This window comes from Thamnophis elegans, chromosome 1 (assembly GCF_009769535.1).
Source record: "Thamnophis elegans isolate rThaEle1 chromosome 1, rThaEle1.pri, whole genome shotgun sequence".
Taxonomy (NCBI): Eukaryota; Metazoa; Chordata; class Lepidosauria; order Squamata; family Colubridae; genus Thamnophis; species Thamnophis elegans.
Genome location: NC_045541.1, coordinates 178,314,144 through 178,335,764, shown reverse-complemented (window position 1 = coordinate 178,335,764; position 21,621 = coordinate 178,314,144). Strand labels below are relative to the sequence as shown.

The following is a 21,621-nucleotide window of genomic DNA, read 5'->3' as shown; positions in this document are numbered from 1 at the left end:
ACAGAAGAGAAAGAGAGAGAGAAAGAAAAAGAAAGAAAGAAAGAAAGAAAGAGAAAGAAAGAAAGAAAAAGAAAGAAATGATAGCACTAGCACTCAGACTTATATACCGCTTCACAGTGCTTCCCAGGAAGAAGAGTTACATTTTTTAAAAAAAATTAAAGCAACCAACAGAATGAAGAAACTTTGCTGAGCTAATTAGGGAGGGAGGGGGAGAGAGAGAGAGAGAGAAAGAAAGAAAAAAGAAAGAAAGAAAGAAAGAAAGAAGAAAGAAAGAAAAACAAATCAGTCCGGGCCCTTTTTCCCCTAGGTTGGAACGACAGTGTTGTGATGCGTTTTAAAACTTCTATCCCTCTCTTGTTGATAACCTGATCTATTTTGGATGACTCTTTATGATATCCGGGGAGGAAATATAATTATTTCAATTTCCTTTCTCCATCTTGGGTGTGTCGTAGGTGGGTGCATGTCATCTGCGCCATCGCTGTCCCCGAAGCCCGTTTTGTCAACATCCTCGAGCGCCACCCTGTCGACATCACTGCCATCCTCGAGCAACGGTGGAAGCTGGTAAGAACACCCCCCACCCCACCCCCCCGAGTCCAATCTCGAACAAAGGTGGGAAACTGGGAACTCTTTGGGAAGGGAAACTGAGCTTCACAGGTTAGTGGCCTGGACCAGAAGCCGTAGAAGAGAATGTGGGTAGCTCAGGGTTGAAGTGTGAGCTCCCTGGTGCTCTTGGAGACGTTTCACGACCCAACCAGGTAACATCATCCGTGCTAGGAGGAGAGGGGTTTGTAGAATGGTGGTGGTGGAGGGGGGAGGAGGAGGAGAACTGTGGGGGCCCTGGGTGTTCTCTGAGCTTGGTTCTTCTCTTGCAGACATTTCAATACCCAACTAGTTAACATCATCAATGCTTGGCGGGAGGGGGAGGAAGGAGGAAGAGGATGACATCTGTGGGGTCCTTGATGCTCTCTGAGTTTGGTTGTTTTCTTGGAAACATTTCAGTACCCAACTAGGTAACATCATCAGTGCTAGAAGGAAGGGGGAAAGGGGAGGAGGAGGAAGAGGACATCTGTGGGGTCCCTCGTGCTCTTTGAGCTTGTTTTCTTGCAGACTTTTCATGACCCAGCCAGGTAACATCATCAGTGCTAGAAGGAGGGGGGTTTGCAGAGTGGTGATGGTGGTGGAAGAGGAGGAGGAGGAGGAAAAAAGGACTCTGGGACCCTTGATGCTCTCTGAGCTGAGTTCTTTTCTTGTAGACATCTCATTACCCAACTAGGTAACGTCATCAGTGCTGGACAGGAACAGGGCTTGTTCTCTATCTATGTCCGAGGGGCTTGCCCAAGGATGTTGCTGGGAGCATTGTTTTCTTCCTGGTGGTTCCCTGATTAGCCTGTCGCTTACTATGCGGCTCTTTATCTGAATTGGTGGTTTCTTGGCTGGAAGATGAGAGACCTTCTCTGATGCTTTTGGAGAGCCCCCCCCCCCCCCCGGGCAAGTGGGGTTTGGGACCCTGTTGGCGTGAGGGGAAATGCATCCATTACTCAGGCTGGAGCAACAGCAACACACTGATACACACGGGATAAATTGCACGGCGCCAGCTCCTTTATGGCTAACCTGACATTTCCAGCCCACCGTCCTCTTCATTAGCCAGGCTTGTAACACCAAATTTAAAACCCCCCTTTTTTTTTAGACAGGGCTGCCTTGTCCTGCTTAATGCGCCTCCCGAGAGAAACCCACAAAGTCCTCGGGCAAACACCCCTTGCGCCTTCTCGGTCTCTCCACATTGCCGCTTTGTGAGTCGGCGGAGTCCATTGAGGCTGGGGCAGGGAGTGTCGTCTTAGCGGTGTTGGGAGAAACGTCCTTCTGGGTTCAGCTCCAAGTGGGGGGGAAAAGACACGGGAAACATGGAGGCTGCTTGAAAGATGGTTTAACGGTGGACAGGACCACATGGCTTGGGTTCCTGAGCAGAAGAGGGGGATCAAGGCTTCCAGGGGTTGGGTGAAGAAGAAAAGAGAGAGCGAGATGCTGAAAGTCCCTGATTTTATGCCCTCTCTGGGCGTTGAACTTGATCTTGTATTCTGATTGGTTGTCAGGCTCTCATGGGCCATGCAGGGCCAACTCTCCAGGCTGTGTTTTGAGTCCAGGTTTGGTTGAGCCTTGGTTCTTCCCAGGTGTCCTGTGGTGAGATGGGTGAAGGGCGAATACTATCATGCCTTAATCCCATCACCCTGGAGCTGAAGGGGGGGAGATCTTTGTTACATAGAATAGACTGGCTCAAGAGTTTTAATCGCCCATTGACCAAGGTGGGGGCTATTAAGAGTGTTTCCCGCCTAAAAACATATTTCTCCATTTCTGATCCAGGGAAATATAATATTTTGCCTTTTCAATATTTCGCAGGATATTTCATTTCTCTAGGAGAGGGGTGGGTTTTAACTTCCTACAGTGGGCCAACCACATTCTGGAGCTGCGGCCGCAGAGATGCTGTGAAGCCATTCCTCCTCGTTGGAGCGTTGGCTGGCTTGAGGGCTGCGGCCCATCTGGACAGAAAGAAGCTTGTGGTCTCAGTTTGCTTGGGCATTCCTTGGGGAGAGGGAGGGGAGGGGAGCCCAGCAGTTGGCTGGTAGAACATGAGAGACCTCAATTGTTGTTAGTTGCAAAGTCGTGACCGACCCATCGCAACCCCATGGACAACATTCCTCCAAGCCTTCCTGTCCTCTGCCATCCTCCGGAGTCCATTCAAGCTCACACCGACTGCTTCTGTGACTCCATCCAGCCCCCTCATTCTCTGTTGTCCCTTTCTTCTTCTTTTGCCCTCCATCGTTCCCAGCATGAGGCTCTTCTCCAGGGACTCCTTCCTTCTCATTAGGTGGCCAAAGTCTTGCGTTTCCTCTTCAGGATCTGGCCTTCTGGATATATATATTTCATTTGGCTTGCCCTGTCAGCCTTGGTGGAAGTGGGCTTGATGCTTTCTTGATCAGGCTATTAGGCCATCGGTATAGAAACAGAGAATCAACCCCACTCCCCTCTGGCACTGATGATGTTATCTAGTTGGGCCATGAAGCTTCTGCAAGAAAACCATCAAGCTCAGAGAGCACCAAGCCCCCCCTCCCCAACAAACCCTTTTCCCTTCTAGCACTGATGATGTTGCCTAGTGTGGTAATGAAACATCTGCAAGAAAACAACCAATCTCAGAGACCCCACAGTCCTCTTCCTCCTCCTCCACTCCACAAAACCCACTCCCTTCTGATGACGTTACCTAGTTGGGCAATGAAATGTCTGCAAGAAAAGAACCAAGCTCAGAGAGCACCAAGGACCCCCACAGTCGACCTCCTTCTCCTCCACCACCTTCTCCCCACAAACCCACACTCCCTTCTAGCACTAATGTTACCTAGTTGGGTCATGAAACGTCTGCAAGAACACCACCAAGTTCAGATAGCACCAAGGATCCTGAAATCATCCTCATCCTCCCCCCCCCTCCATAAATCCCTTTCCCTTCTAGCATTGATGATGTTGCCTAGTGTGGTAATGAAACATCTGCAAGAAAAGAACCAAGCTCAGAGAGCACCACGGTCCTCCTCCTCCACTCCACAAAACCCCACTCCCTTCTAACACTGATGACGTTACCTAATTGGGCAATGAAATGCCTGCATGAAAAGAACCAAGCTCAGAGAGCACCAAGGACCCCACAATCCAATCCTCAGCTACACATTTTCTCTTCTCTTGCCGCTTGCTTTGTCTCTCCGTTTCTGTACTCTTCCCTAGAGACCTTGAGCTCCCCTTCAGAACCCCCCCCCCAAAGTCTCCTGGCCCTGCTCTTCCGCAATCCCTTTCGTTTCCTTCTTGTCCTTGTGTCGCCCTGCCCTCATTTTAAGCGCTGACCCAAAGGTCAAGCTAAAGAAGCTGTGTTCGAGGGGTGCACATTGGGGAGGGGAGAGGGAGCTGCAGGCTGAAATCAGGACGCTCCCATTTCGGAGCCAAGGGGAATTCAGGTAAGTGGGTTGCCAAATCCGAAGTGAAGGAAATGGACCAGGTTTGAATTAGTCTCTTGGTGGGAGGGTGGAGTAAACAAACATCCTGCAGCAGACAAACTGTGGTGCAGTGACCTGATTAGAGAGCAAAACACAAAACGGCCCCTGCTCAGTTCTTCTCGACAGAAGAAACTCCCGTCAAGAAGAGCAACAAAAATGATTAAGGGCCTAGAAGCTAAAACATACAAAGAACGATTGTAGGAACTGGGTTTGTCTGGTCCAGTGAAAAGGAGGACTAGGGGTGATATCTTTTTTTTTTAATGTAAAATAGTTTTTATTAAACATTTTTAACCTTTAAAAACAGAAAAAAACAACATATACAGAAAAAAACTAGACAAACATAACAATATATATAGTTTTACAACCGTCTCTATCAACATACATGTTTAGCTTTTGTAGTTCTCTATTCTACATTGCCTTCCTATCTGTTTTAACATCTGTAACAGTCTAACAACAGTTGTCCTGACAATTGTAATAATATTAATTGTTCATATCACCATTATATTTACATTATGGTCAATACTTTAAGTTTGATAGTAATTCTATTTCCTGTTTTGGCTTCTGTTTTCTAGCCACTTATAAATTCTATTCCATGTTTTATAATCTGATGCTTCTCTTTCTTTTAACTCCATGGTCAGGGGTGATATCATAGCAGCCTTCCAATATCTCAGGGGATGCCACAAAGGAGAGGAAGTCAAGCTATTCTCAGGACAAGGCAGAACCAGAAGCAATGGGTGGAAACTAAGCAAGGAGAGAAACAATGTAGAACTAAGGAGAATTTTGCCTGAAAGTTAAAACAATTAATCAGTGGAACTACCTGCCTCCAGAAGTTGTGGGTGCTCCAACACTGAAGGTTCTTAAGAAGAGATTGGACAAGATTTGAGCAGGGGGTTGGACTAGAAGACCTCCAAGGTCCCTTCCCACTCTGTTGTTCTGTTCTTCTTTTTAAAAACCTTCTGTGATGGAGCACCCACAACCTCTGGAGGGAAGGGTCTGTGCAGATTCTCAACCATCCAGGTCATGGTTGCCCCAAAGGTGCTATTTGAAGAGGCAGCTGGACTTTCTGGAGAGGGAGGGTTTGAAGATCTTTCGCTTCTCATCCACGAAGCTTTCTCAGCTCTGGGACTTCTAGTGGGAAGCTGTTCCACCAACTAGCAGTCTTCCAATATTTGAAGGGCTGCCACTAAGAAGAGAGGGTCAATCTATTCTCCAAAGCCCCTGAGGGCAGGACAAGAAGCAATGGTTGGAAACTAATCCAGGAGAGAAGCAACTTAGAACTAAGGAGAAGTTTCCTGACTATTAGACAATTGATCAGTGGAACTGCCTGCCTCCAGAAGTTGTGAGTGCTCTAACAGTGGAGGTTGTTAAGAAGAGACTGGACACTCATTTTATCAGAAATAGTACAAATACTCCTCAATGTACAACCACAACGGAGCCCAAAATTTATGTTGCTAAGCAAGAAATTTGTTAAGTGAGTTTTGCCCCATTTTACGACTTTTCTTGTCACATTTGTTAAGTGAATCACTGCAATGGTTAAATTAGTCAGACGGTTGTGAAATGAATCTCCCCGTGGACATTGCTTGTCAGAAGGCTTGTCAGGACACTGGAACCGTCATAAATTTGAACCAGTTGTCAACTTGCAGGCAGCTGGTCATTTGCATCCTTTTGGAGAGCCGTTGAGGCCACTTGGAGTTTAATCTGTGTCCTCGGGGTCACCCGAGTGGTGCAAATGGGTTCTATAGCCGCCTTGGCTATAGGGACACAGGGCAGAAAACATCCTGCAGTCAAGAAGGATTCGCAGCCATTTCCACCCCTAAAGGTGACCCTGAGCGTACAGATCAGAGGTGGGTTCCTACCGGTTTGGCCCGGTTCGGCCGAATGCCAGTGGTATGGTGTCTGAGGTCGCTGGAACCAGCAGCAACTCAGGCCTGCCATGCCCCTGAACCGGTTCCCTTGTCGCTGCCATCTTGTTTTTGAGTTCTGCACATGCGCAGAACAATTTTATTTAAACTTGTGTAGTACGAGCAAATCGGAAGCAGAGCCAGCCAGAACCCACCCCTGATACAGATTAAACTCCAAGTGGCCTCAGCGACTCTCTAAAAAGGATGCAAACGACCAGCTGCCTGCAAGGAGCATAAATCCTGTCAGAACTGGAGAAGCTTCTTGGAGGAGAAGCAAAACCTCTTCAAAGAAAAAAAACAAAGTCCAGTTGCCCCCTTGAAAAAAAGCCCCATTTGGGACTTTGGCAGGATCCAGGATTAAAGAGAGAAAAAGCAAATGCAGATAATCCTTGATTTATGACCAGTCACTGAGCGAGTTACAACAGACTTTTCTTGGGGCTACTTAAGACCTGGATTCAAAGTTGTGACAGATTCCCCCATCTTCCCACAATCACACATGCAAAGTTTGGGCTCTTGGCAACATGACCGTGTTTTGCAAGAGTTGCCAAAAAAAAACCCCAAACCCTCACTTCCCATTTTTTGGCCATGTCACGCCCGTAATTTTATTGGTTCACTTAATAAAGACGGTATTTGCTTTAACAACTGCAGTGATTTGCTCAGTGACCACTGGAGAAAACTTCGTAAAATCAGGTCAATCTCTTGATTGACCCCTCATGGGCAAAGTCCATTATGGTCATAAGTCGAGGACTGCCTGTAACTGAGTCACCTTGCCCTCTTTCACGCATCCAGTTACCAAGCCTCCTGGGCCTCCTATATCTCCTGCTTACTTGTTCACCATGACATGTTGCGGTCTGCTGCAGGCCTGTGGAGCTGGCAGCAGATTCGGAGAGTGAGGAGGTTGGGGAGGAAGATGGGCCAGTCCTGGAGTCTGGGGGAGGCTCTGATGAGGGCTCTGTGTCGGAGGCAGACAGGGGGCCAGGGCCATATGCCAGTTATCATCTGCCTTCAGAGTCAGAGATCAATGAGGCAGAAGAACAGCTGGAGCCTGTTCCCAGTGTGTGCATGTGCAAAGCTGCCAGAAGGCAAGAACAATCAAGACAAAAGGGACGACTCGGGAGTAAGTCTTGGAAGTGATTGGCCCCTCCCATAGGACATAAAGGAGGTTTAAATTCTGAAGCTCCCTTTTGACTCTGTGCTCCGTGTGGTCTTGCAAAGCTAATTGCCAATTAGGTCCTTGGCAGCGTTTCAAGGAAGATAAAGGTGGGTGCTTATCAGCCTTATCCCGAAAGACTGTGGCAGACTTCTGTCGGACTCTTTACAAACTCTTTGGGGCTGCGAATGAATATAATTCACAGTTTTTGAAATAAAAAGAGGGTTTTTGGGACTAAGCATGGGCTTTTTACTGTCTCAGGAAGGAAGCCTAGGTCAGAACATGCCTTCTGTCTCCTCCTCTTCCTCTCAGCCCACCCCTGCAGCCCGTTCAGACCTTTTAAAATCTCCCCTCCCCCCCCCTTAAGTCTTGGTTGCAAACCTCCCCCTCCCTCCCTCCCCAGCTCTAAAATGGAGCCATCCAGGGAGTGGAGGAGACGTCTCACTTTGTCAGCGCATAATTCCCTGGCCTTGCTCTGGTGCACAGCCTCATTTAGGAAGCGCATTGTTTGTGTGGCTCCTGATGGGCCTTTTGCAGAGCTTGCCTGTAAATTATGGCGTAGGATTTCAGAATAATTAGTTGTCATCCCCTCCGTTGCGTGTGTGAGTTGTAGCACTCATCCAGGGCTTAGACAACCCTCCTCTTACTCGGAGCTGCAGGGAAGAGGGCGGTTTGAGTCCCTTTAACCGCGTACTTTGCTGTCTTCTTCGTCCGTTTCAAGGTTTGCTTGTTGTATTTCCGCTACAATACAGATAGTCCCTGACTTACGACCAGAATGAAGCTGGAGATTTCTGCTGCTAAGAGGGAGAGAGAGTTGTGAGCCCTCATTTTACAACCTTCCTTGCCACAGTGGTTAACCGAATCCCTGCAGTTGTTTCGTTAGCAACATGGCTGTTAAGGGAATCTGCCTCCCCCGTTGGAGGCAGGAAAGTTGCAAAATGGGATCATGTGACATTCCCCCCCCCCTCCCAGGACACAGCGACCGTCTTAAATATGAGTCGTTTGCCGAGCATCTGGATGTTGATCACGGGGGGGGGGGGGGATGCTGCAACGGTCGTAACTGTGAAAAACGGTCATCAGCCCCTTTTTTTCAGTGCCGTTGTAACTTTGGTCACAAAGTGAACTGTTGTAACTCGAGGACTACCTGCATTCTGATTCGGAGTTTGGGGAGTGAGGTTCGAAAAGGAGCAGTTAGCCGACCTCAGAATCTGCTGCTTTGATTCACAGGAGAGGGTAGAGGTAGACTTGTAGTTAACCTTTAGGATTGAATGTAAGGCTGGCTTAGCTGATATGATTTGGAGCAGCAGTTGATTAAAAAGAGAAAAAAATAACAGCTCAGCTATAAAAGATACACTGTGAAGGACGGAGCACCAACAGTTTATTCTTTATTGGTACCAACGAGGTCTCATTATTAAAAGGTCCGTACTTGATTCCTGCTGTCATCAAGGCAAGAGAAGAACAGAGTTGGAAAGGACCTTGGAGGTCTTCTAGTCCAACCCACTGCTCGGGCAAGAATCCTGTACCATTTCAGACAAATGGCTGTCCAGCCTCTTCTTAAAAACTTCCCGTGTTGGGGCATTCACAACTTCTGGAGGCAAGTTGTTCCACTGGCGAATTGTTCAAACTGTCAGAAAATTTAATTCTAGGCTGCTTCTCTCCTGGATCAGTTTCCACCCATGGCTTCTTGTCCTGCCCTCGGGTGCTTTGCAGAATAGCTTGACTCCCACTTCTAGTAAACAATTTTAACTGTATTTTAAACTAATTTAAACACTCCCTTCCTACTAACTAGTCCAGGGAGTCCCTGACTGGCAGTACTTCATTTAGTAACCACTCAAAGTTACAACTGTACTGAAAAAAATGACTTATGACCATTTTTCACACTTGCAACCAATGCACCTTGAGGTCTTCTAGTCCAGCCCTCTGCTCAAGCAGGAAACCCTCTACTACTTTAGACCAATAACAGAAGAACAGAGTTGGAAGGGACCTTGGAGGTCTTCTAGTCCAGCCTCCATCTCAAGCAGGAGACCCTCTACTACTCTAGACCAATAACAGAAGAACAGGGTTGGAAGGGACCTTGGAGGTCTTCTAGTCCAGCTCAAGCAGGAGACCATATCCCATTCCAGACCAATGGTTGTCCAATCCCTTCTTAAAAACCTCCAGTGATGGAGCACCCACAACTTTGGCAGGAAAGCCATTCCACGGATTAATTGTTCTCACTGTGAAGAAATATCTCCTTCCTTCTAGGTTGCGTCTCTCCTTGACTGCCTCTTCCATCCGTTGCGTCGTGTCCTGCCAATTCTAGGCATGATTTGAGCTACCCAACACCAATCTCTGAAAGGGCAGTTTAGCCGCCTTTTTGTGTACAGAGCTAATTCCCAGATCGAAACCAGAGTGAAAGAAAAGCCAAAGTGAGAATGGAGTAGATGAAAGGTGTGGAGACTTTGGAAGAAGTGCATAGAACAGCAACTGAGATGATCAAAGGCCTAAAGCGTATCCAGAATATTTGCAGGAATTGGATATGGCCACTCTAGAGAAAAGAAGAATTGGGGGTGACATGATAGCAATCTTCCAGTATTTGAGGGGCTGCCCCAAAGAGGGAGAATGTCAACCTGTTCTCCAAAGCACCAAAGGGCAGGACAAGAAACGATGGATGGAAACTAATCAAGGAGAGAAGCAACCTGGAATTAAGGAGAAGCTTCCTAATAGTGAGGACAATTAACCAGTGGAACAGCTGCCTCCAGAAGTTGTGGCTGCTCCATCATTGGAGTTTTTTAAGAAGAGACTGGACAGCCATTTGTCTGAAATGGTGTAGCAGTGTTGGTAAACCTTTCCAGCACTGAATGCTGAAACAGGCGCGTGCGCAGGGAGAGCACGAAAAACCAGAAGAACAGTTTCCCCGGTGCGCATGTACATGCCAAAAAGCTGAGTTTCCAGTGTGCGCATGCGCGTCAGTCACCTGGTCTTCCGGTTTCTGGTACGTATGCATGCACAAAAACCATCTGGACGGTGTGCATGCATGCGCCGAAAATCGGGAGCTCAGCTGCAAGAGCAATGGGCAATGGCTGGCGTGCCCGGAGAGATGGCTCTACCTGCCTCTTCCGGCATCTGTGCCATAGTTTTGCCATCACGGGACTAGAGTTTCCTGCTTGAGCAAAGGGCTGGACTAGAAGACCTCCGAGTTCCCTTCTAGTTCTGATTCTACTCTACTCTACTATGTATAATGGTCACAAATGATCCAATTTGGCTCTGATTAGAGCATTTCTGATGCTTTTGACAACTTTAAGCTGTGCGGACTTCAACTCCTGGCTGGGGAATTCTGGGATTTGAAGTCCACACGTCTTAAAGTTGCCACGCTTCTGAAACATTGGATTACAGGTACCACACTTTTGTGTAGATAGTTGTATGAACCTCAGGGATCAATCGGACACCTGAGATAAGGTGAAAGCGGGACTTATCTAACCCTTCCCAAATATTAGGCTCTTCCTCCTTCCTTCCTTCCTTCCTTCCTGCCTGCCTGCCTGCCTGCCTGCCTTCCTGCCTTCCTTCCTTCCTTCCTTCCTTCCTTCCTTCCTTCCTTCCTTCCTTCCTTCCTTCCTTCCTTCCTTCCTTCCCTCCTTCCTTCCTTCCTTCCTTCCTTCCTTCCTTCTAAAACTCTCCCGACCCAGTGAAATCTACGTTGAGAGAGAGCCATTGTGGGCCGGGATTTTACTTCCAGTCAACATCCTAGGATTCCAGTTGGGTTCATTGTCAATTTTTCACAATTTTTCACTGTGGGGGGAAAAAAATCAAACCTTACCCCGAGGCCTGTGAACTGGATAGGTTGGTAGAGAGAGAGAAAAGTTTCAGGGTAACCATGTCCTTGAATCTGCCCGGTTTTATATGTTAGAAGGTCATAGTTATAGTCTCGCCAAATTCTGTAAGTCCTCAATTTACAACAGTTCATTTAGTGACCATTCAAAGTTACAACGGCACTGAAGTAAGTGATTTATGACCATTTTTCCTCACTTACAAGCATTGCAGGATCCTCAGGGCCCCATGATAAAAATTCAGACACTTGGCAACTGCCTCATATTTATGACGGCCCCAGTGTCCCGGCCTCACGTGATCCCCTTTTGCGACCTCCTGACAAGCAAACTGAATGGGGAAGCCAAATTCATTTAACAACCGTGATACTAACTTAACAATTGCAGTGATTCGCTCAATAACTCCGGCAACCCAGGTCGTACAACGGGGCAATGTTCACTTAGCAAGTGTCTCGCTTAGCAACATAAATTGTGGTCGTAAGTCAAGGACTTAAGAAGATCCAGACTTAAGTAAATCTCACTGTGTAGGAGGGTTTTTGTTCCTGACACCTTCAATCCTTGGGGGGGGGGGGGAGTTGTGGGCAAGTTTTAAGGACTTAAGAGCCGAGGTGGCGCAGTGGTTAAATGCAGCACTGCAGGCTACTGCTAGATCAGCAGTTCAGCGGTTCAAATCTCACCGGCTCAGGGTTGACTCAGCCTTCCATCCTTCCGAGGTGGGTAAAATGAGGACCCAGATTGTTGGGGGCAATATGCTGACTCTCTGTAAACCGCTTAGAGAGGGCTGAAAGCCCTATGAAGCGGTATATAAGTCTACTACTGCTACTGCTACTGCTACAAGTTTTTAATTTTAGAATCAGCAGCCAAAGGGTGTTGGTTTTCTGAAAAGGTCATAAACAGATGAGGGGGGTCAGATAGAGTCGAAATAAGACTTTGAAATTAATTATAGGAGTCCTTCCCCCTGGGTTGCCTTGGATTTTATGTTAAGAAATATGTAAGAATTTAAAATTAATTATAAAAATACACTATGTTGCCAAAAGTATTCGCTCACCTGCCTTTATTCGCATATGAACTTACATTGGCTCCCAATAGATGTTCGGGTGCAATTCAAGTTTCCTGGTTATTGCCTTTAAAGCTGGAGATACCATAGAACCGAGTTACTTGCAGTCCTGCCTGCTCCCCACAACCTCTGCCTGCCCCATGCCTTCCCATATGGACATGCCCCATGCTCCAGATCTCTGCTGACTGACGTCTAATGGATGTTGCTACACATTCTCTACCCAATACTCATATTAACACAGAACAGATAAATGAAAGTCAGTCTGATAAAATCCAGACTAACTATAATTAGCACAAAGAATAATGAAAAAAGTCATTAATTTGGAGAAGTCACGTTATAACTGATATGCTAGGATAATAAAAATGGATGAAGCGTGGAGTAGAGTAGGGAAATCTCTAGCCACGTTATGGGCACTAATGCAGCGTCAGTGACTCAACAATGAATCCAAAGGGGGGAAAAATACTCACAGCAATTCAGTTGGGAAGACATCATCACAGGTTAAATACTGTAAGTTCAAATGCGAGTAAAGGCAGGTGAGCGAATACTTTTGGCAATATAGTGTAGTTATAGTGTATAGTTTCCCTGGGAAAACGTTGAGTAGAGAAAAACATGATAAGGAGATTCTGAAGGTTAGACTCTAAAGGGAACCAGAAAAAACTGAAGGTTATAATTAAAGGAGAAGAGACCCATTAATACAGAATGCAACAAAATATTCTTAAGTGTGGAAAGCTTTCAGAATATTTGAGGAACATAGATGGAAAGGCTTCTCTGGAATAGTCTCTCACTATAAAAATGAAACCTAAAGTTGTTATAGAACAGTGATGGCGAACCTTTTGCCAAAAAGGTTGCATGGAAATTTCATACACAAACATGCTTCTCAGGGCCATGCACCGGAAAAGCTGATCTTCCGGGTTCTAGCGCGCATGCGTGCCTAACAGTCATCCATCCGGCACGCATGCGCACACTGGTTTTCGGCACTGCCACACACACAAAGGACAGCTGATTGTCGCGTGCACATATGTGCCAGAAACCCAGAAGGCACACATGCCAGGCGACATGGCTTCGCATGCCACTTTGGGCATGCATGCCATAGGTTATAGATATAGAAGATCTCAACAGTTTGAGGCTGATTTGAATGTGGATGTAAATATGACAGGATACAAGAATGATATGGAACAAGATGATATTCCGAATTTACAAACAAAACCGGGTGACGGCTTCATAATGAAAAGAAGTATTCAGATAACAATCCAGAAAGGTGTCTTGAATAGACCTGTCTGTTTTGAATTCACAAACCAGACCTGTTAAAAGTTTTGGAGGAGATTTTGAGAAGCGAAAAGGAAACCCAAATGCTGGGACACTGTTTAAAAGAATTAAAAACCAAGAGCGTGAAAAGCAAAAGAATATAAAGTGGGATTATTTGATCAAGGCTAAAATATGTTCTTGTTCCTGACCCCGCTTAATGGACCATTGCTGATTAGGACTGAATGACAAGGCTTTAAAGATTGGTTTATAGAGAAGAACTGAAATATGGAAAGAAGGAAATTTTTCTTGTGTGCTTTTTCTTTTTTCTTTTGAGAAAGTGATAAATGGTGATGTTAACAAAATATAAAATCATTTATTTGATTAAGGTGAAAATACATGCTTTCATTTCTCTTAACTCTTGATGGACATTTATGATTAGGATTGAATGACTGTTTTAAGAATAGTTTATTATTAAAAATGGGATATGGAAAGAATGAAGTTCTTTTGTTGCAGTATCAGAGAAAGTGATAAATTATTAAAATTGATAGTATTTGTCTTGATTAAGGGAGGAGCCATTTCTTTACCTCCATTTTCCTTTATTATATTTTTCTTTTTTGCACGTATTAATTTTTCCTTTGTGTATTTTTCTTCATGTTAATCCTTTATCTTTGTGTTTGTAAAGTCTAATAGAAATGATTTTATTTACTTATTGTTTTTAAAAAAAGATAGCTGGTATGTTTCATAGAGACACTTCCAGCCTTCTCTCTCAGTTTCCCTAATGACTTTGCTTGTGGAGAGTCATTGGGGAAGTTCACAAATGACGGTCACATGACTTTCTCCCCCTGTGATGTCATAACCTTGAGCCAAGCACCCGATCATGATCATATGACCACAGGGATGTTACAACTGCTGTAACATCTTCAAAGATTGGTGCTATATCCATTTTATTTGCGCTCTACATGGGGCAGCTTTTGAAGAGTATTCGGAGACTTCAACTCGTCCAGAATGCAGCCGCGCGAGCAATTGTGGGTGCACCTCGGTACACCCACGTTACACCTATCCTCCGCGAGCTGCACTGGCTACCGATCAGTCTCCGGATACGCTTCAAAGTGCTAGTCGTAACTTATAAAGCCCTTCATGGTATTGGATCTGGGTACTTGAGAGACCGCCTGCTGCCAATTACCCCTCAAAGACCCGTCAGATCTCACAGGGTCGGCCTCCTCCGGGTTCCGTCCACCAGCCAATGCCATCTGGCTACTACCCGGGGGAGGGCCTTCTCTGTAGCAGCTCCGGCCCTTTGGAATGAACTCCCCGCGGAGATCCAGACCCTCACCTCTCTCCAGGCCTTCCGGAAAGCCGTCAAAACCTGGCTGTGCCGGCAGGCCTGGGGTTGATGAGTTCCCCTCCCCTCTCGACTGGTATGGCTGTGTGATTTTCGTGTATTTTAATTATGTGTACTGTTGTTTATGTTCCCTTTCCCCCCTGAGTTGTTCGCCGCCCTGAGTCCCTCCTGGAGAAGGGTGGCATACAAATAAACCAAATACAAATACAAATACAATTTTTTTGCAGGGCCACCATAACTTCAAACGAAAGAATGTTGGTCGAGGACTACCTGTGACCCTGGAGAAACTGAGGCAGCAGCCAGAATTAGGAATTGGGGGGCGGGTTTAGAGGAGCTACCAGCCCAGACCAAAACATTTGTGAGAAAGCCCACAAATCGGACGTGAGATCCATGGTGCTCTCTGAGTTTGGTTATTCCCTTGCAGACGTTTCATTACCCAACTAGGTAACATCATCAGTGCTATGAAGGCTGATCAAGGAACCACCAGGAACACTCCCATCAAGACAGACAGGGCAAGCCACTTGTACATTAATAGAAAGCAAACCCCCACAGTCCCTCCTAGCACTGATGACTTTACCTATTTGGGTAAAGAAACGTCTGCAAGAAGACGGCCCAGTTCAGAGGATCCTGAGCTGCAAATACTCTTTTATCAATTGGACATTAGCAGGGGTAGCATTTAGAGTCGTGGCCATTGATAGCTTTCTCCTTTGGGAAATGGCTTGAAATGAGATGAGATGGATCCTTTGGTGGATCAGACTGAGATCTGGCTGAAATCCTCAATTCTCGTCCTGGAGTTTTGGAATTGCGTTGCCTCTGAACGGAACCGTTCTGCTTTTCCCAGCCATTTGCTTTTTTTCTGAGCCTCTCATCCCTGGCAGAATCCGAACTCCTCAACTGCCAAAAGCTCTGCCGTAATGCTGGACCCTCTGCCGCGCGCCCCTAACGGCTCCCCTTTTCTTTCCAGAAATGCGTCTATTGCCGTAAGCGGATGAAGAAAGTATCGGGGGCCTGCATCCAATGCTCCTCCGAGCACTGCTCCACGTCATTCCATGTCACCTGCGCCCATGCGGCAGGGGTGCCCATTGAGCCCGACGATTGGCCCTACGTGGTGTCCATCACCTGCTTGAAACATAAAGCAGCCAGCCACGTGGTAGGTCTCCTTTGGATCTTTTCCTCCCCTTCCTCTTCTCTTCCTGGTACTTTCAGATGATGGCTTTATCAGAGTTTGTTGCATAAATTCAAACCCAGAAAGCACCCACAGATAACTGATTCAGCTGGATTCCTTAGCTTCTTTATATACATAAGAATAGAGGAATAAATGTACAATGCCAACAGGTGGTTCTCCCAAGTAAAGACAAGGCAGGAGAGTTACAGGCAAACACAAGCAGTTACTTTCATTTCAACAGACAAGCCCAGGCAGACTGCTAGTTTACTTCTCAGAGCAGCAGACTGCTTTTTTCTCAAGTTTCTGTTTCAATTCTCTGCACAAGTTCAGATCTGTTTAAGCTCCCATTGGCTGACTTAGTTGCTATGCCTGTTCATTGGCTGACCTTGTTCCCATGTCTCTCCCAGTCATGAATATTTTAACACAAGGATGGTCTCTTTTGTCCTTTCTAGCTTCCCTTTTCCAGAGAGGTCTCCTTGAGCCAGACGGTAATTGCGAAAAACCGGAACGGCCTCTATTACCGGTGTAAAGTGATCGGGGTGACCACGCAAACCTTCTACGAGGTCAATTTTGAGGATGGCTCCTACAGTGATAACATTTATCCGGAAAACATTGTTGTAAGTAGCTTTGAGGGACAGGGAGTCTTAAGAGTAGAGTGTGGAACAACTCCTCTTACTCTGTTCTCTGAGCTTGCTTGTTTTCTTACAGACAGTTTCATGACCCAGCTAGGTAACATCATCAGTGCTAGAAGGGAGTGGGGCTTGTGGAGAGGCACACAAGGGGGAAGGGGGAGGAGAACTATGGGGTCCTTGGTGTTCTCCGTGCTTGGTTGTTTTTGTGCAGACATTACATGACCCAACTAGGGAACATCATCATTCCTAGAAGGAAGTCGGGTTTGTGCTCTGTTTGTATACTAGCAGCTGCTTACTGTGTCAGTGTTGATGGGAGTGTTGTTGGTGGTTCCTTGATGAAGCTGTCGTTTACTGTTTGATTCTTTGTCTGAATTGGTCGTTTCTTGATTAGAATATGGTTTTCTGCTTGATTGTTTGTCTAGTGTTAATCCCTGGTTATCTCGGTGTTTGCTCCTGGAAAGGATATGTTCTCGTCTTTGTGTTTCCTTCTTAGTTTTTCTTTTTGTCTCTTTTTGAAAGGTGTGAAAATGTGGTTTATCTCTCTGTACTTGTTGATGGCCGGTTTGTTTGAGTGCCAAGCTTCCAGGAATCCCCTCGTGTTTCTGGACTCTGGCTTTGTCCAGCGTTCACAGTTTCCCAATTGAAACTAGGGCAAAGTCTTCTCAGGTTAAGTTTGTCGGATCGATTCTGACATCCGATTGGACTCAAGGAGCTGCTTGTAAAGAAATCCTTTGGCTTTTCAGAGCAGAGACTGCCTTCAGATGGGGCCTCCTGCGGAGGGCGAGGTGGTCCAGCTGCACTTGACCAACGGCATCGCTTACCAAGCAAAGTTCATCGCTGCCCACGTCAGCCAGATCTTTCAGGTGAGAGCCAAGGTGGCTTTGCTTTTACGTTTTTACTTCACTCGTTTAATCCTCCCTGTGTTGGCTTTACAAATAATTCAAGGCAGGCGAAAATACGTAATAGTCCTTCCTCCTCCTGTTTTCCCCACAACAACATCCCTGTGAGGTGGGCTGAGGGAGAGGGACTGGCGCAGAGTCACCCAGCCGGCTTTCACGGCTAAGGCGGGACTAGAACTCCCTGTCTCCTGGTGATTGGCCCGAAGTCACCCAGCCGGCTTTCATACCTACATAACATATCACGGAGTTCCCCCCCACCTTATGACTGTATAACTGTAACTTTCTTGCTTGTATCCTTACGATTTATACTGATCTTGTTTCCTGATTGCTTATTTGTATCCTATGACTATCATTCAGTGTTGTACCTTATGAGTCTTGACGAATGTATCTTGTCTTTTTACGTACACTGAGATCATCTGCACCAAAGACAAATTCCTCGTGTGTCCAATCACACTTGACCAATAAAGAATTCTATTCTACTCTATTCTAATTTTCTTCTATTCTATTCTCTTCTAATTCTATTCTGTTCTGTTCTACTCTACTCTACTCTACTCTACTCTATTCTAATTCTATTCTATTTCCATTATATTCTAATTCTATTCTAATTCTATTCTAATGTTCTATTTTATTCTACTCTATTTTAATTTTCTCTTCTGTTCTAATTCTGTTCTATTCTAATGTTCTGTTCTATTCTATTCTATTCTATTCTATTCTATTCTATTCTATTCTAATGGAAGAAAGTCAGGGACCTTAGATGGAAGCTAGGGACCTAAACCTGAGACCAAGTGTTTGACCCGCGCTCCGTTTCCTTCCGCAGGTAGAGTTTGAAGATGGCTCTCAGCTGATGGTCAAACGAGGAGAGATCTACACCCTTGACGAAGAACTTCCCAAGAGAGTCAAATCTCGCCTGGTAAGTATCTGGGACTCATCCGTGGGGAGATGCAGCTGGGAGCAAGGGTTGGGGAAGATTTTGGTGAAATCGAGGTCAAAAGTGTGGTGGGATCCTGGGTGTTCTCTGAGCTTAGTCGTTTTTCTGCAGACATTTCATGAACCAACTAGGTAACATCATCAGTGTAGGAAGGGAGTGGGGTTGCCTCCGATTACATACAAGTAGTCCTTGACTTACAACCACAATTGAGCTCAAAATTTATATTGCTCAGTGAGACAGTTGTTAAGCCAGTTTTATCTCATTTGAGAACCTTTTTTGCCACCGTTGCTAAATGAATCACGGCAGTTGTTAAGTTAGTAAAATGGTTGTTAAGTGAATCTGGCTTCCCCATTGACTTGGCTGGTCAGAAGGTCGCAAAAAGGGGCATCACATGATCCTAGGACCCTGCAGCCGTCGTAAATGTGAGCTAGTTACCAACAGTCTGAATTTTGATCAGGGGACCCCATGGCTGTCCAATAGGTAAGGTGTGAAAAATGGTCAGGAGTCACTTTTTCCAATGATTTGGTACCTTTCAGCAGTGGTAAATGAACTGTTATAAGTCGAGGACTAGGTGTATGCGCACGGAGCTTGCCCTGTCGGGATTGGAGGGTGGGTTCCCCCTTGGTAGTTTCCTTAATTAGGCTGGTTCAGGGGTGTCAAACTCAAGGCCCAGGGGCCGAATCCAGCCCGCAGGGTGCTTAGATTCGTCTTGCGGAGCTGCCCTGGGAACAGCAAAGGCCCATAGTGCCTCTGCCAGTGAACATGGAGCTTGGGGGGTGGGGGGCAGCCCTCCCGAGCTCTGTTTCCACTGGCAGAGGGCTGCAGGAGGCTGTCGCAGCCGAAAATGGAGATTGGGAGCCCATTTTTGCTGGCAGAGCATTTGGGCCGCCACAGCGGCCCCCAACACAAGTGACGTCGAGCCCCCCGAGATCAAACACAACCCCGATGCGGCCCTCAATGAAATCGAGTTTGACACCCCTACTTTGTCTAAAGTTGGTGGGTATATAAACAGAGAGCCAACCCCCCCCCCCCCCCCGGGGCTTGGAAACGCCAGTTTTTGCGTCCTTGTGTCTTCCCTCATGCCAATAAGATCTCCTTGTGGTCTCCGCTTTCTCCCTCATGCCTCTCCCGTTCCCGCCCTCTGGCAGTCCCTGAGCAGCGGAGCGCCTCAGGAAGAGACGATCTCAGGAGACGACTCGAAAGCAGCCAAGCGCCCGCGGGTGGGCACCCCAAAGAGCTGTGAGGACGGCGGCCCCGGGCCCAACTATTTCGCCATCATGGAGACCCTCCTGCATGCTAAGTTCTAGCCAAGGACGCCGAGAGGAGCTTCACCAGGCCGATCAGCGCTTTAATTTTCAAGGAAAGGAAAGGGGGGGTAAACAGCCCCCCCCCACCCTTACTACCCACCCCTCGGAGAGTTAATTTAAGTGGAAAAACTGTGGCGAGAGAGACCCAGCCGTCGTGCAATAACTTGCAAATTTAAATTCTTTTCCTTCCATTTTGGGGTTTTTCTCTTCTTTTTTTTTCTTCTTTTTTCGTTTGTTTTTTGGACTTTTGGGAAGCTTGACTTGCTCCTAGCCTACCTCTGTTCTTTCTGATGATTTTTTGGAGTGGACAAAACCTTTTTTTCCCCCTTCTGGGAAGTGTTGGGGGGGGTGGATTTCACGGGGTGGGACGGGACGGAGAAAACCGTTTCTCCTCCATACGAAAACTCGGAAAGAAAGGAATACAGGCAGGCGAAGCGATTCTGTGACCGAACTTTCAATCTTTCATTTGTTTGTTTCCATTGGTTTCAAAAACAAAAATGAAAAAAAAAAGCCTCAAGAAATGGTTGGAATTTGCAATGGCAACTCCAGTTTTTAAATCTCAGCCATCACACTCTCATTCTCTCTCTTTCTTCCCCCTCTCCCTTTTTTTCTTTCTTTCTTTCCCTCTCTCTCTCTCTCTTTCGTTCCCTGTCTCTTTCTTTCTCTTTCTTTTTTCTTGCTCTCTCTTTTCTTTCCCTACACAATACATTTCTCTCTCTTTTTTTCTCTCTCTCTCTCTCCCTTCCCTTTTTTGAAAAGGTGCTATTTCCCCGACTACTGAAGCAACCTTTTTTGAATTAGCAATTTTGCGTATGTATATATTATATATACATATATATATAAGAAAATTGCCTTTGACATTTTCTATTAAAAGAAAGGAAAAAAGAAAAAATGTGTTTTTTTTTTACAAAGGAATAAAATAAAATTGCAAGCAAAAACCAACAAAATGAAAGAGTGAAGGGTTTGCACAGATATTTTCCCCCCTTCCCTTGTATAAAACCCTCCTGGCCATTGGCCTTTTCCCGGTCCTGCATTCAAATCCAACCGCTTGAGGTTTATGGTGCCCCCACCCTTTCTCCTCTTCCTCTGAAAAAAATAAAAATAAAAAAAAACCTTTGCAGAGAGGAAGGGAGCACTTCTTATTTATTTTGTTTTGTTTCGGTGGGGCTGGGGGATAAAATATCTCTTTTATGGGGATGGGGATAAATAAACCCCGGACAATGGGGATGTTTCTGTTAAACAAAAGACACTTTGAAATGAAATGTTTTGTAATAAATGACACCATTGCAACTGTGCGTAGTAGGTGGGTTTTTAGTGTTTCAGCCTTTTAATATACCAAGAGTGTTTTCTTTTCTCTCTTCCTGTCTTAATGCTGGCTGGGGGAATCCTGGGAGTTGAAGTCCACCCATCTTCTACTCACAAAATTTAAATAACGGTGAGCTTTAGGTTAGGTTTAGGTTAGGTTTAATTTATTTGTATGCCGCCCTTTTCCCTAAAGGGACTCAGGGCGGCTCACAACTCAAAAAAGGAGGGGAAATACAAACAGAGTTACAAAAACATAAAAACCATACATAGTTAAAAGCACAACAGTCATACCATTCGAAGTGGGGCAACGAGTCTTTAGCCCCAGGCCTGTCGGAACAGCCAGGTTTTAAGGGCTATGCGGAAGGCCTGGAGGGTGGTGAGGGTACGAATCTCCACGGGGAGTTCGTTCCAGAGTGTCGGAGCAGCCACAGAGAAGGCTCTCCTCCGGGTAGTCGCCAGTCGACACTGGCCGGCTGATGGAATTCGGAGGAGGCCTAGTCTGTGGGATCTAATTGGTCGAGTGGAGGTAATTGGCAGTAGGCGGTCTCTCAAGTACCCAGATCCAATACCATGAAGGGCTTTGTAGGTGACGACTAGCACCTTGAAGCATACCCGGAGATCAACAGGTAGCCAGTGCAGCTCGCGGAGGATAGGTGTTACGTGGGTGAACCGAGGCGCACCCACGATCACTCGCGTGGCCGCATTCTGGACAAGCTGAAGTCGCCGAATACTCTTCAAGGGCAGCCCCATGTAGAGCACATTGCAGTAATCCAGCCTAGAGGTCACAAGAGCTGAACAATGTAGGGTTTAAATCAGGGATGTCCGACTTCGGCTCCTTTTAAGACTTGTGGACTGAAGTCGT

General features: G+C 46.2%; 1 protein-coding gene across 1 annotated transcript in view; it reads left to right on the top strand.

Annotated features, from left to right (window-relative positions):
• The window catches only part of LOC116516457 (lysine-specific demethylase 4B-like), a 175,515-nt gene extending 155,416 nt beyond the window's left edge, over positions 1 to 20,099 (top strand). Inside the window, exons 13-18 of the mRNA XM_032228978.1 lie at positions 453 to 561; positions 15,488 to 15,673; positions 16,141 to 16,305; positions 17,064 to 17,183; positions 18,037 to 18,129; positions 19,296 to 20,099. Coding sequence (XP_032084869.1) covers positions 453 to 561; positions 15,488 to 15,673; positions 16,141 to 16,305; positions 17,064 to 17,183; positions 18,037 to 18,129; positions 19,296 to 19,454 — 832 coding nt within the window. The 3' untranslated portion in view covers positions 19,455 to 20,099. The remainder of the gene's footprint in view (positions 1 to 452; positions 562 to 15,487; positions 15,674 to 16,140; positions 16,306 to 17,063; positions 17,184 to 18,036; positions 18,130 to 19,295) is intronic.
• Positions 20,100 to 21,621: the final 1,522 nt, after the last annotated feature.